This window comes from Mustela putorius, unplaced genomic scaffold (assembly GCF_011764305.1).
Source record: "Mustela putorius furo isolate JIRA1106 unplaced genomic scaffold, ASM1176430v1.1 tig00003845_pilon_pilon_pilon, whole genome shotgun sequence".
NCBI lineage: Eukaryota > Metazoa > Chordata > Mammalia > Carnivora > Mustelidae > Mustela > Mustela putorius.
Genome location: NW_025421998.1, coordinates 15,747,241 through 15,761,423, shown reverse-complemented (window position 1 = coordinate 15,761,423; position 14,183 = coordinate 15,747,241). Strand labels below are relative to the sequence as shown.

Sequence of the window (14,183 nt, the reverse complement as noted above, 5' to 3'; positions counted from 1 at the left end):
TAGTTTTTATTTATTTATGTAATCTCTACAATGAATTTACAATGAATGTAAATTCTTAAGAATTTAAAACTTGAGATCAAAAGTCTTTCATTCTTTAAACTGAATCAGCCTGCTACTACCTCAATAATACTTTCTGATTAATTTTTCATTTCTTCAACAATCTATATTTTTGTGTAGATGCATACTAGCCCATCATACATTAATTTTATTTTTTTAGTTTCTTATTGGGCATTTTTTTTAGTGAATTGATTTATTTATTTTCAGAAAAACAGTCTTCATTATTTTTTCACCACACCCAGTGCTCCGTGCAATCCGTGCCCTCTATAATACCCATCACCTGGTACCCCAACCTCCCACCCCCCCGCCACGTCAAACCCCTCAGATTGTTTTTCAGAGTCCATAGTCTCTCATGATTCACCTCCCCTTATTGGCATTTGATTTAATTTGGGACTGTTGTAAATAGTGGTATGGTATTGCACGTAAATCTTAGTTCCTACAATAAGGGTGTGCAAGCAGGTGTGTTTTCTCTTATTTCTAAAGTAGAACTGCCAACAGGAGATGCTAATGTTGTTGAAGATTCATATATATTCAACAAAATTAACTATCTCTTCTACACAACTCCAGGAGATGGGGTATAACATATCTTCATTTTATAAATGAGAAACTTGCAGCATAGACAGTTCAAACAGCTATAGACTCAAGATTTAAACCCAGGTACTTGGCAGGTTCAGAGTTCATGCACTTAACTCCTCTACTACTCTACTTTTTCAGTGTTAGTGGGACTCTAATGGGGTTCTTGTGAGATTAGGAAACATGGGTCTGAGCATACCTGCCTGTCATGTAACAATGTTATACTGTCACTACCAGAATGTTTCAAACCAAGTGGGTCTGAATCTGCTCACCTTTGAAGGAGAAATAACTTGGGCACCTTCACTGGCTATGGCCCCCCCTGGGGTGGGTGTCCCAAAGAAGGCTTCATAAGGACTATCTCAGGGAAAGATTTGAAATGTGAAATTGACCAATATTACAGCCAGTCCTGAATTTGAAAGCTCGTTTGTCATGCTCTCCCTTACCTTGGCCTCTCAGATTGCCCCAAATGAAAGTACACAGATGCAGAAGTAGACTTTTGATTGTTTTTATTGTGCCTATTATGAAAGCAAAGATGTCAGTTTCCAGATGTGCAAAATAAAAGGTTTTGAAGCAATTATCTGGTTAAAGGGCCCCAGAAGATACACCTAGAAGCTCTGTGTTGGCTAAACTTAGAGGCACAGGTGGCTCTGAGGAGCTGGCAGACATTAAGGAGAGAGCAGTGTTGAAGCCCCTGTGGATAACCCCATGACCCTACACTTAAGTCATGGCAGAAGTTGTTCTTGCTGCAGAGTGAACTTTTCTGCTTGCCCAATTGTTTGTAAAATCATTCTTCAATAATGATACAATAGAAAGACACATGTGAACCAAAATAACCCAAATCTAGAATGCCCCATTATATACTCAGATGATGCTTTAGGCAATAATAGCCAATGAAGACAAGTGGACACGTGATGGCACCATGTGCTAGGAGCTCTTCCCATTGCCACAGAGTGCTGATATCCCAAGCAGATAGAAGAGAATGATGGCAAAGTAGATCAGGTTCTTGAAAAGGAGGAGAAGGTAGGTGTAGTAGGCAGAGATGTTCATGAGCTGCACCTGCAGGGTGTCTAAAATAGGTCATTTATTAGTTTTACCTTCTGTTCTTTTGAAGGGCTATAACTTATTAATGGGAGACGAGTCATATTATACATTTCTGATGTCCCCATAACAGCAAAACCTGGAAGTAAATGTCTACACCATCAACATCACCAGCACCACCACCATTACCACCACCACCAAATAACTCATAATCTAGCTTGCAGATAAACTCAATCAACATCAGAGGTTCACTAAGAATACTCCAAAGTATTAGGAAGTAAGGTTATATCTTAGATGAATGAGTCAACCTGAAAAAAATTGGTGAAAATAGCTTTTATCATTTCTTCATCCCCACCACGTCTCTAAGTAATAATAATCACTAATATGCTTTAACCACTATCTAAACTACAGATTAATTTGAGAGGTTTGTGTGCAAAACTTTAATCTTAATTTTTTAGTAACCTAGGGGATTATTTTCATTGCCATTTTACAAATTAATTGAGAACAGAGAACTAATTTGCCTGATGTCTACAGTTAGTAAGTACCACAAGCCAGATTTTAATCCCAGCAACATAATGTTCAAGGACACATTCTTGGGGAGCTTGGGTAATTCAGTAATTAAGCATCTGCCTTTGGCTCAGTAATGACCCCAGGGCCCTAGGATTGATCCCAGCTTTCTGGGATTTCTTCTCCCTCTCCCACTCCCCTTGCTTGTGTTCCCTCTCTTGATCTCTCTCTCTTTGCCAAATAAATAAATAAAACCTTAAAAAAAGAACACATTCTTACCTACTCTGTGTTTCTATACCTCTACATGTAATAAATACCCTCAACAACAAAGAGTTAAGCATAAATATAAAGATGAATTGTTGATTTAGAAGCATCTTAGCCATTACTGAGATTACTATCAGGGGTACAAATTTGGTTGTGTTCAAGGTAGGATGGGTGGGAGGTTTTAGTAAAGAGGGCATTAGTTGTGATGAGCACAGGGTGATGTATGGAAGTGTTAAATCATATTGTACACCTGAACCTAATATTACCCTTATATTAAATAACTGAAATTTAAATAAAATCTTGAAGAAATAATAAAATAAAATAAACAAAAAATGGAAGAAAGGGGCAAATCCAATTCTCTGCAACTTTAAGAGCTCAAACTCACTCCCTTGTCTTTCCTGAATACCCTCATTGTATCTATGATGTTATATGATAATTGCATTTTTCATCCTTTGGGGTTTTGTAAGAAATATATGATGTCAAGAAATAATGACAATATATGATGTCAAGAAATTAATGACAATGATGGTGGACCAGACTGGCCATTCAATGAACCACTAGGTTGGGTCTTGAGTCTGTTCATCTGGACATTTCTTTCTCTCTCTCTTTTTTTTAAGACTTTTATTTTATTTTTATTTTATTTTATTTTACTTTACCAAAGAGAGAGAAAGAGCCAGAGAACACAGGCAGGGGGAACTGCAGAGGGAAGCAGGCTCCCCACTGAGCAGGGAGCCCAAAATCGGGTTCAATTCCAAGACCCTGGGATCATATCCTGAGCTGAAGGCAGACCCTTAACCGATTGACCCATGCAGGAGCACCTGGAAATTTTTTTTTTATGTGTTTATCTCCAAAAGAGTCAGAACTCAAGAATCATTAACCCTTACTGTGGAAAAGGACATCAAGTGGTGCCGTGCTCATTGCTCCTTGCCTTTGGTTAGGTAATATGTTAGCTGAGGTCAAGATTGGACATGGAGGGGGAAAATCAGTAAGGCTAGAGCCAGTGCTTCTTGTAGTTTCTTGTAGCTTCTTATAGTAGAAAGGACCAGAAACCAGTACTTACAATGTGACAGCTAAATGAGATACCTTATGCTAGACATTCTACAAATGTGACCTTATGTCTTCAGTAACTGAGTGAGACATCATTTGTGTTATTCCTGCCTTCCAGAAAATGTAACTACTGTACCCACATTCATGAAACTAAATAGTAAAAGACTGGGGTTAATGTCCAGTCTGTGGTACATGAAGCCCTGCACTTACACCCCCTCTCCCATGTGTGGACCTGTCTCAGGGCCTTGGCTTTGGGAATTAGAGAAAGAATAAGAACTTAGTAAGTATTTGAACTCTCAATTAATAAGGTCTGGGTTGAAGCCCCAGATCATTGTGTGGCATGGCACAAGGGACAGAATTAATTTTAGGTCCTTGCCCCCCCCCCCACTGTGTAAAATGGGGATAAAATCCTCCACAGTGAATATTAAGAGAATCAAACAACATGGACACACAGTACAGTGTAATGTGCAGTACAGTGCCCCCTGTATAAGACACTCTCAGTGTCAATTCATGTTATTAACCACCAACAAGAACAAAAACTTAAAAATATTCAGAAGCAACTTGATATCATGTTTTCCTCAGTCAGTAGAAACAAAGGCCACAGAAGTGAACAGAGTCCATTGCAGAAAGAATTCAGAGTACATCACTGTACCCCTAATTTATTGTCTTCTCACACCAAAACCAGCGTTTACTGTGTTAAAATGACTCCTGAGAAATGGATTGACTTAAAATATAACTCAGTATACTTTGCAAGATCCGGCCATTCTGAGGCGTCTCCCTGAAGCCAGGGAATTTCATAAGTTAAGTTGATCAGGAAGAAAAAATGCTATAGCATAACTAAGAGCAAACATAGACAAAAACTTACCAGTTTCATCTTTCAAGGAAGATTTTCTAGATGTAATAGCAGAAAGCTCTAAAAGAAATAAAGACAACAAGTATTATTAAATTGTTTATATTCATTATTTGATATGTTGTCTGTTTTGTGGATGGATAGATGGATGGTATATAAATAGATAGGTAGATGATAGAATATGTAAACAGAGAAGAGAGAGCCATTACTAATATGAGCCCCACAATTCCAGAACTGATTGTTCTGAGTTTGTGTAAGCTAGTAGACCAATTAATTTATTGTATTTCTGCATATGAAGATGTTGAAGTGCATGAATGATGCATTTTTCCTTATTTTCTCACAACTTAATGTCTAGGACTATCTTGTTTTCCCTCTGTGCTCATAGCTCTCAGCACAGTGCTTGCTACACAGTAGGTGTTCTATAAATTCTTGTTAAATGGAAAAAAATAACTGAAACAGTGGCTGCTATACATTGCTCAGCACCCACTGCTAACATGAAGGGTTGTTATCAAAAAGAATTCATCCAACCCTAGAACGCACAGCAGAATATTACATTTTGGGAGGAGTCTGGAATAGGTAAATTCCCCATCTAAGCAAAGGAAAGAGGCCCCACCTTTCCAAAGCACACATGTTCCAATATCCCCAACTCATGCACATGATTTTTTGGAGTGGTGGTATTTGTGGACATGACAATAATAATAATGAAAGCCAATACCTATTGAATGATTATTACTGTGCCAGGAAGTATGTGAAAGAATCACATGTATTAGGTCATGACACTGATGTGAGCTGTATTCATGTTAGCCATGAAGAAATGAGGTTTAGAAAGTCTAAATAACTTGCTGGGAGTCATACCAGTGATTGGCAGAGCCAGCACTCAACATTTCATTATGAGGGTTTAGATAAGCTAGAACATGTGGAAAGTACCTTGTAAAACAATCCATAGAAATTCATATGACTCCACCATAGTGGAGGCATTATCTCAGGCTTTATCTCTTCTCCTATCATAATTACTCATAGAAAATGATCTTTTTATTACAGAAGTTCAGCATTTCAGTGTGCTTCTTTCCAGGGACAGAAAGACTGGACAAGGAATAATCATAGATTTTCTGAATATATAACTGAGGTGAGGATTGTAACACTTTATAGTGTAAAAAAAAAAAAAACTCACAAAAATAAAAACAAAGAGGCAACCCATGGAATGGGAGAAGATATTTGCAAATTACAGTACAGACAAAAGGTTGATATCCAGGATCTATAAAGAACTCCTCAAACTCAACACACACAAAACAGACACATAACATCAGAAGATGGGCAGAAGATATGAACAGAGACTTCTCCAATGAAGACAAACAAATGGCTCTCAGACACATGAAAAAATGTTCATCATCACTAGCCATCAGGGAGATTCAAATTAAAACCACATTGAGATACCACCTTACACCAGTTAGAATGGCCAAAATTAGCAAGACAGGAAACAACATGTGTTGGAGGGGATGTGGAGAAAGGGGAACCCTCTTCCACTGTTGGTGGGAATGCAAGTTGGTGCAGCCACTTTGGGGAACAGTGTGGAGATTCCTCAAGAAATTAAAAATAGAACTTCACTATGACCCTGCAATTGCATTTCTGGGTATTTACCCCAAAGATACAGATGTCGTGAAAAGAAGGGCCATCTGTACCCCAATGTTTATAGCAGCAATGGCCACAGTCACCAAACTGTGGAAAGAACCAAGATGCCCTTCAACGGACGAATGGATAAGGATGATGTGGTTCATACACACTACGGAGTATTATGCCTCCATCAGAAAGAATGAGTACCCAACTTTTGTATCAACATAGATGGGACTGAAAGAGATTATGCTGAGTGAAATAAGTCAAGCAGAGAGAGTCAATTATCATATGGTTTCACTTATTTGTGGAGCATAACAAATAGCATGGAGGACATGGGGAGTTAAAGAGGAGAAGGGAGTTCAGGGAAATTGGAAAGGGAGGTGAGCCATGAGAGACTATGGACTCTGAAAAACAATCTGAGGGTTTTGAAGGGGCGGGGGTGGGAGGTCGGGTTACCAGGTGGTGGGTATTATAGAGGGCATGGATTGCATGGAGCACTGGGTGTGGTGCAAAAATAATGAATACTGTTATGCTGAAAATAAATAAAAAATAAAAACAAAAACAAGAACATAAACAAAAACAAAAACCTGATATGCATACAAAACCAAACTTCCTTAAAAAGGTCATTGACTGGATTATTTGCTTGTAGAGATAAGAGAGGGAGACAAACCATGAGATACTCTGGACTCTGGGAAACAAATTTAGGGTTTCAGAGAAGAAGGGTAGAAGGATGGGATAGCTGGATGATGGGTATCAAGGAGGGCACATGTTGACGATGAGCACTGGGTGTTCTATGCAACTAATGAATCATTGAATACTACATCAAAATCTAATGATGTACTATATGTTGGCCAACTGAACATAAAAAAAAAGTATGATTGACTGTTGGATGGGGGAAGAGAGTCTTAGCATGTTCATTATTTTTCTCCTTGATGTGTTCTCTCCAGATATCGTTCTGTTGTGGAAATTATTCACTTCACATAATCTTATTTTGGTATGCTTTAAAAAAATGAATCTGAGCTATAGGCTTTTGTGTAAATCTCAAGAACAGAAATATTTACATAATCGTGTTTAGATGTTAAAATATCCTCAAGAACTGGTTTTTGAGTGTCTTGAAATCATCTTTCTTTTCCATACAGTGACTTTGCTCATTAAAAAATAAATATAAATCACTTACCACCATTTATTGAGGTTTAAACAGTCAGGTAATAATTTTTCAAATTAAATCTATGTGTATTCTAGTTTCACATTCTTAATCAATGTTGGTTGAAAACTTGGACCAGACTAGTTTTATCTCTCTTCAAAATTCCTTCCCTGTTTTGTGTTTCCATGTTTTATATATTTCATCAAAAAACCCCAAAAACAACAAACAAAAAACTTATGAGCATTAGCATTAGAAATATACTGAGGAAGGGAGGGAGGAGCAAGATGGCAGAGGAGTAGGAGATCTAAATTTCTTCTGGTCCAAGGAATTCAGCTAAATAGTTATCAAACCATTCTGAACACCTACAAACTAAAAAGGAGATCAAAGAGAATAGTAACAATTCTATGAACAGAAAGTGACCATTTTATAGATGGTATCTTCTGATTTGGTTAGTGTATATTCTTCTGGGTTCATTGATACCTTTTTGGCATTTTGTTCTCTCATTCATCTATTTTTCTCTGGACAAAATGACAAGACAGAAAAACTCACTTCAAAAAAAAAAAAAAAAACAAAAAACAAAAACAAAAGAATAAGAGGCAGAACTGACTGCTAGACCTAATCAATATGGACATTAGTAAGATGTCAGAACTAGAGTTCAGCATGATGATTCTAAAGATGCTAGCTGGGCTTGAAAAAAGCATAGAAAATATTAGAGAGTTCCTTTATTAGAAAAAAGAAAAGAACAAATACAACCAAGTTAAAATTTTAAAAAGCTATTAATGAGGTGCAATAAAAAATGGAGGCTATTCAAAATCCTTGAGGAGAACACAGGCAGCAACCTCTTCGACCTCAGCTGCAGCAACATCTTCCTAGGAACAACGCCAAAGGCAAGGGAAGCAAGGGCAAAAATGAACTATTGGGATTTCATCAAGATCAAAAGCTTTTGCACAGCAAAGGAAACAGTTAACAAAATCAAAAGACAACAGACAGAATGGGAGAAGATATTTGCAAACGACATATCAGATAAACGACTAGTGTCCAGAATCTATAAAGAACTTAGCAAAATCAACACCCAAAGAACAAATAATCCAATCAAGAAATGGGCAGAGGACATGAACAGACATTTCTGCAAAGAAGACATCCAGATGGCCAACAGATACATGAAAAAGTGCTCCATATCACTCGGCATCAGGGAAATACAAATCAAAACCACAATGAGATATCACCTCACACCAGTCAGAATGGCCAAAATCAACAAGTCAGGAAATGACAGATGCTGGCAAGGATGCGGAGAAAGGGGAACCCTCCTACACTGTTGGTGGGAATGCAAGCTGGTGCAACCTCTCTGGAAAACAGCCTGGAGGTTCCTCAAAATGTTGAAAATAGAAGTGCCCTATGACCCAGCAATTGCACTATTGGGTATTTACCCTAAAGATACAAACGTAGTGATCCAAAGGGGCACGTGTACCCGAATGTTTATAGCAGCAATGTCTACAATAGCCAAACTATGGAAAGAACCTAGATGTCCATCAACAGATGATTGGATCAAGAAGATGTGGTATATATATATACAATGGAATACTATGCAGCCATCAAAATAAATGAAATCTTGCCATTTGTGACAACATGGATGGAACTAGAGCGTATCATGCTTAGCGAAATAAGTCAAGCGGAGAAAGACAACTATCATATGATCTCCCTGATATGAGGAAGTGGTGATGCAACATTGGGGCTTAAGTGGGTATGAGAAGAATAAATGAAAGAAGATGGGATTGGGAGGGAGACAAACCATAAGTGACTCTTAATCTCACAAAACAAACTGAGGGTTGCTGGGGGGAGGGGGTTTGGGAAAAGGGGGTGGGATTATGGACATTAGGGAGGGTATGTGCTTTGGTGAGTGCTGTAAAGTATGTAAACCTGGTGATTCACAGACCTGTACCCCTGGGGATAAAAATATATGTTTATAAAAAATAAAAAATTATTAAAAAAAAAAAAGGAGGCTATTACTGCTGGGACAAATGAGGCAGAAGAGAGAATTAGTGAAATATAAGACCAAATGGTGGAGAATAAAGAAACTGAGGAAAAGAGAGTGAAACAACTATGGAATCTCAAAGGGAGAACTCAAGGGATAAATGATACCATAAGACAAAACAATAGTAGAATAATTAGGATCCCAGAAGAAGAAGAAAGGGGGGGCCAAAAGGTATATTGGAGCAAATTATAGCAGATAACCTCCCTAATTTGGGGAAGGAAACAGGAATCAAGTCCAGGAGGCACAGAGAACCCCCCTCAAAATCAATAAAAATAGGTCCACACTCTGTCATCTAATAGTAAAACTTAAATTCTCAGAGACAAAGAGAAAATTCTGAAAGCAGATCAGGACAAGAGGTCTGTAGCCTACAGTGGTAGAAATATTAGATTAGCAACAGAACTATTGACAGAGACCTGGCACACCAGAAAGGACTAGCATGATATATTTAGAGCACCAAATGAGAAAAATATGCAACCAAGAATACTATACCCAGTGAGGCTCTCATTGAAAATAGAAGGAGAAATAAAAAGCTTTCAGGGCAAACAAAAACTAAAATAATTTGCAAATACCAAACCAAGCCTACAGGAAATATTGAAAAGAGTTCTCTAAGCAAATAGAGAGCCTAAAAGTAACAGACCAGAAAAGAACAGAGACATTATACAGTAACAGTCACCCAACAGGCAATACAATGGCACTAAATTCATATCTCTCAATAGTTACCTCAATTACATTGAGGGTAACTCAATTACATTGAGTTACTCATTACTAAATGCCCCCATTAAAAGACACAGTACATCAGAATAGATAATAAAACAAGAGCTATCGATATGCTGTCTGCAAGAAACTCATTTTAGACCCAAAGACACCTCCAGATTTAAAGTGAGGGGGTGAAAAATAACTTACCATATTAATGGACATCAAAAGGAACTGGGGTGGCAATCCTTGTATGAGATAAATTATATTTTAAGCCAAAGACTATAAAAAGAGATGAGGAAGGACACTATATCATACTTAAAGGGTCTGTCCAACAAGAAGATTTAAAAATTTAAAATATCTGTACCCCTAATATGGGAGCAGCCAAATATATAAACCACTTAATAATGAAATTAAAGAAACACATTGACAGCAATACAATAATAGTAGGGGATTATAATACCCCCTGACTGAAATGGACAGATCCTCTAAGCAAAGATTGACAAGGAGATAAAGGCTTTAAATGACACATTGGACCAGATGGACATCACAGATATATTCAGAACATTCCATCCCAAAGCAACAGAACACATATTCTTCTCTAGTGCACATGGAACATTCTCCAGAATAGATCACATCCTAGATCACAAATCTGGTCTCAACCAGTACCAAAAAATTGGGATTATTCCCTGCATATTTTCAGACCACAATGCTTTGAAACTAGAACTAAACTACAAAAAGAAGGTTGGAAAGAACTCAAATACATGAAAGCTAAAGAGCATCCTGTTCAAAATCTTTGGGACATAGCAAAGGTGGTCCTGAGAGGAGGGTATATGCAATGCAAGTCTTTCTTAAGAAACAAGAAAGGTCTCAAATATACAACCTAACCCTACACCTAAAGCAGCTGGAGAAAGAACAGCAAATAAAGTCTAAGCCCAGGAGGAGAAGATAAATAAAGATCAGAGAAGAAAACAATGAAATAGAAACCAAAAGAACAATAGAACAGATCAATGAAGCTAGGAACTGGCTTCTTGAAAGAATTATTAAGATAGATAAACACCTGGCTAGACTTATCAAAAAGAAAAGAGAAAGGACCCAAATTAATAAAATCATGAATGAAAGAGGAGAGATCACAATCAACACCAAAGAAATACAAACAACTATAAGAGCACATTATGAGCAATTAATTATACACCAGCAAATTAGACAATCTGGAAGAAATGGATGAATTCCTAGAGACTTCTAAACTACCAAAACTGAACCAGGAAGAAAGAGAAATCCTGAACAGACCCATAACCAGTAAGGATATTCAAGCAGTAATAAAAAGTCTCCTAACCAAAAAGATCCCTGGGCTAGATGGCTTTCCAGGGGGAATTCTACCATACATTTAAAGAAGAACCAATAGCCATTCTTGTCCCAAAAAATAGAAATGGAAGGAAAACTTCCAAACTCATTTTAGGAGCCCAGAATTACCTTGATCCCAAAACCAAAGACCCCATCAAAAAGGAGAATTACAGACCAATATTCATGACGAATGCAAATATCTTCAGCAAAATGCTAGCCAATAGGACCTAATGGTACATTAAAAAGCCTTATTCATCACGACCAAGTGAGATTTATTCTTGGACTGCAAGTTTGGTTCAACATCCACAAATCACTCAATGTGATACAATACATTAATAAAATAAAGAACAAGAACCATAGGATGCTCTCAATAGATGCTGAAAAAGCATTTGACAAAGTACAGCATACTGTCTTGATCAATACCCTTCGCAGTGTAGGGGTAGAGGGTATATACCTCAATATTGTAATAGCCATCTATGAGAACTCACAATGAATATCATTCTCAATGGACAAAAACTGAAAGCCTAAGCCCAGGAACACAGCAGGGCTGTCCACTATCACCACTGCTATTCAACATATAACTAAAAGTCGTGGCCTCAGCAATCAGACATCAAAAAGAAGTAAAAGGCATCCGAATTGGCAAAGAAATCTCACTCTTTGCAGATGATATGATACTTTATGTAGAAAACCCAGAAGACTCCACCCCAAAACTGCTAGAACTCATATAGGAATTCAGTAAAGTGTCAGAATATAAAATCAATGCACAGAAATCAATTGCATTTCTGTACACGAACAAGACAGAAGAAAGAGAAATTAAGGAGTTGATCCCACTTGCAATTCCACCCAAAAACACAAGATACCTAGGAATAAACCTAACCAAAGAATCTAGACTCAGAAAACTCTTATAGAGTACTCATGAAAGAAATTGAGGAAGACATAAAGAAATGGAAAAACATTCCATGCTCATGGATTAGAAGAACAAATATTATGAAAATGTCTATGCTACCTAAAACAATCTACACATTTAATGCAAACCTTATTAAAATACCATCAACTTTTTTCAAAGAAATGGAACAAATAATCCTAAAACTTATATGGAAGCAGAAAAGACCCTGAATAGTCAGAGGAATGTTGAAAAAGAAAGCCAAAGTTGGTGGCATCACAATTCCAGACTTCAAACTCTATTACAAAGCTGTCATAATCAAGACAGCATGGTACTGGCGCAAAAACAGACACAGATCAGTGGAACAGAATAGAATGCCCAGAAATAGACCCTCAACTCTCTGGTCAACTAATGTTCAACAAAGCAGGAAAGAATGTCCAATGGAAAAAAAGACAGTTTCTTCAACAAATGGTGTTGGGAAAATTAAACAGCCACATGCAAAAAAAGGAAACTGTACCATTTTCTTGCACCACACCCAAAAATAGACTCCAAATGGATAAAAGACCTTAATGTGAGAAAGAAATCCATCAAAATCCTTGAGGAGAACACAGGCAGGAACCTTTTTGACCTCAGCCGCAGCAACTTCTTCCTAGAAACATCGCCAAAGGCAAGGGAAGCAAGGGCAAAAATGAACTATTGGGACTTCATCAAGATCAAAATCCTTTGCACAGCAAAGGAAACTGTCAACAAAACCAAAAGACAACTGACAGAATGGTAGAAGATATTTGCAACTGACATATCAGATAAAGGGCTAGTATCCCAAATCTATAAAGAACTTATCAAACTCAACACCCAAAGAGCAAATAGTCCAATCAAGAAATGGGCAGAGGACATAAACAGACATTTCTGCAAAGAAGACATCCAGATAGCCAACAGACACATGAAAAAGTACTCACCATCACTCGGCATCAGGGAAATACAAATCAAAACCACAATGAGATACCACCTCACACTAGTCAGAATGGCTAAAATTAACAAGTCAGGAAATGACAGATGCTGGCAAGGATTCAGAGAAAGGGGACCCTCCTACACTGCTGGTGGGAATGCAAGCTCGTGCAGCCACTCTGGAAAACAGTATGGAAGTTCCTCAAAAAGTTGAAAATAGAGCCACCCTATGACCCTGCAATTCAACTACTGGGAAGTTACTCCAAAGATACAAATGTTGTGATCCAAAGATGCTTATAGCAGCAATGTCCACAATAGCCAAATTATATACAAAGAGCCTAGATGTCCAACAACAAATGAATAGTTAAAGATGTGGTATATATGTACAATGGAATACTATCCAACCATCAAAAACCCCTGAAATCTTGACATTTACGAGGACATGTATGGAACTAGAGGCTATAATGCTAAGCGAACTAAATAATCCAGAGAAAGAGAATTATCATATGATCTCACTGATATGAGGAATCATAGGGGAAGGGAGGGAAAAATGAAACAAGATGAAATTAGAGAGGGTGACAGACCATAAGATGAGACTCTTAATCTCAGGAAAGAAACTGAGGGTTGCTGGAAGGAAGGGGGTAATAGGGATGGAGTAGCTGGGTGGTGGTCTTTGGGGAGGGTAAGTGCTACATTGAATGCTGTGAATGTGTAAGACTGAGGAATCATAGACCTGTACCGCTGAAGCATATAATGTGTTGTATGTTAATTAAAAAAAAAAAGAAAGAAATTTGTTGAAGAAAGGCATTAAAAGAAATGCCCTCACTAGCTTTGCTATGAGAAGACCTTGGTTGACTATCCTTTCAGAAGTTAATTCCCAAGTAAAACACACCATAAAGAACTTCTCCCTTTTCTATGATCATCACCATGGAATGTTACTATAGTATATTTTTACATTGATCAGTATAAAAATCGACACCTAAAGGACTTCAGCCCAGTGGTTACATTAAAGTTATGCTTAGCTTATTTGCCTCCTTTTTTTATCTTAGCTGTAGAAACAAAAATAATTCAGACTGTTTGGAATCTTACTTTAGTTATTTTAGGGAAGAATATACATAAATACAATAAAAATATGAATAAATGTATCCATGTTATGTTTTCAAAACCAAGCATTTTAACTGACATTATTGTGCTT

General features: G+C 37.4%; 1 protein-coding gene across 1 annotated transcript in view; it reads right to left on the bottom strand.

Annotated features, from left to right (window-relative positions):
• Positions 1–1,119: 1,119 nt before the first annotated feature.
• Positions 1,120–14,183, bottom strand: part of LOC101693047 — a 39,668-nt gene continuing 26,604 nt past the window's right edge. Inside the window, exons 5-6 of the mRNA XM_013059022.2 lie at positions 4,352–4,399; positions 1,120–1,697 (exon numbers count right to left, since the gene is read on the bottom strand). Of these exons, the coding sequence (XP_012914476.1) occupies positions 1,555–1,697; positions 4,352–4,399 (191 nt within the window). The 3' untranslated portion in view covers positions 1,120–1,554. The remainder of the gene's footprint in view (positions 1,698–4,351; positions 4,400–14,183) is intronic.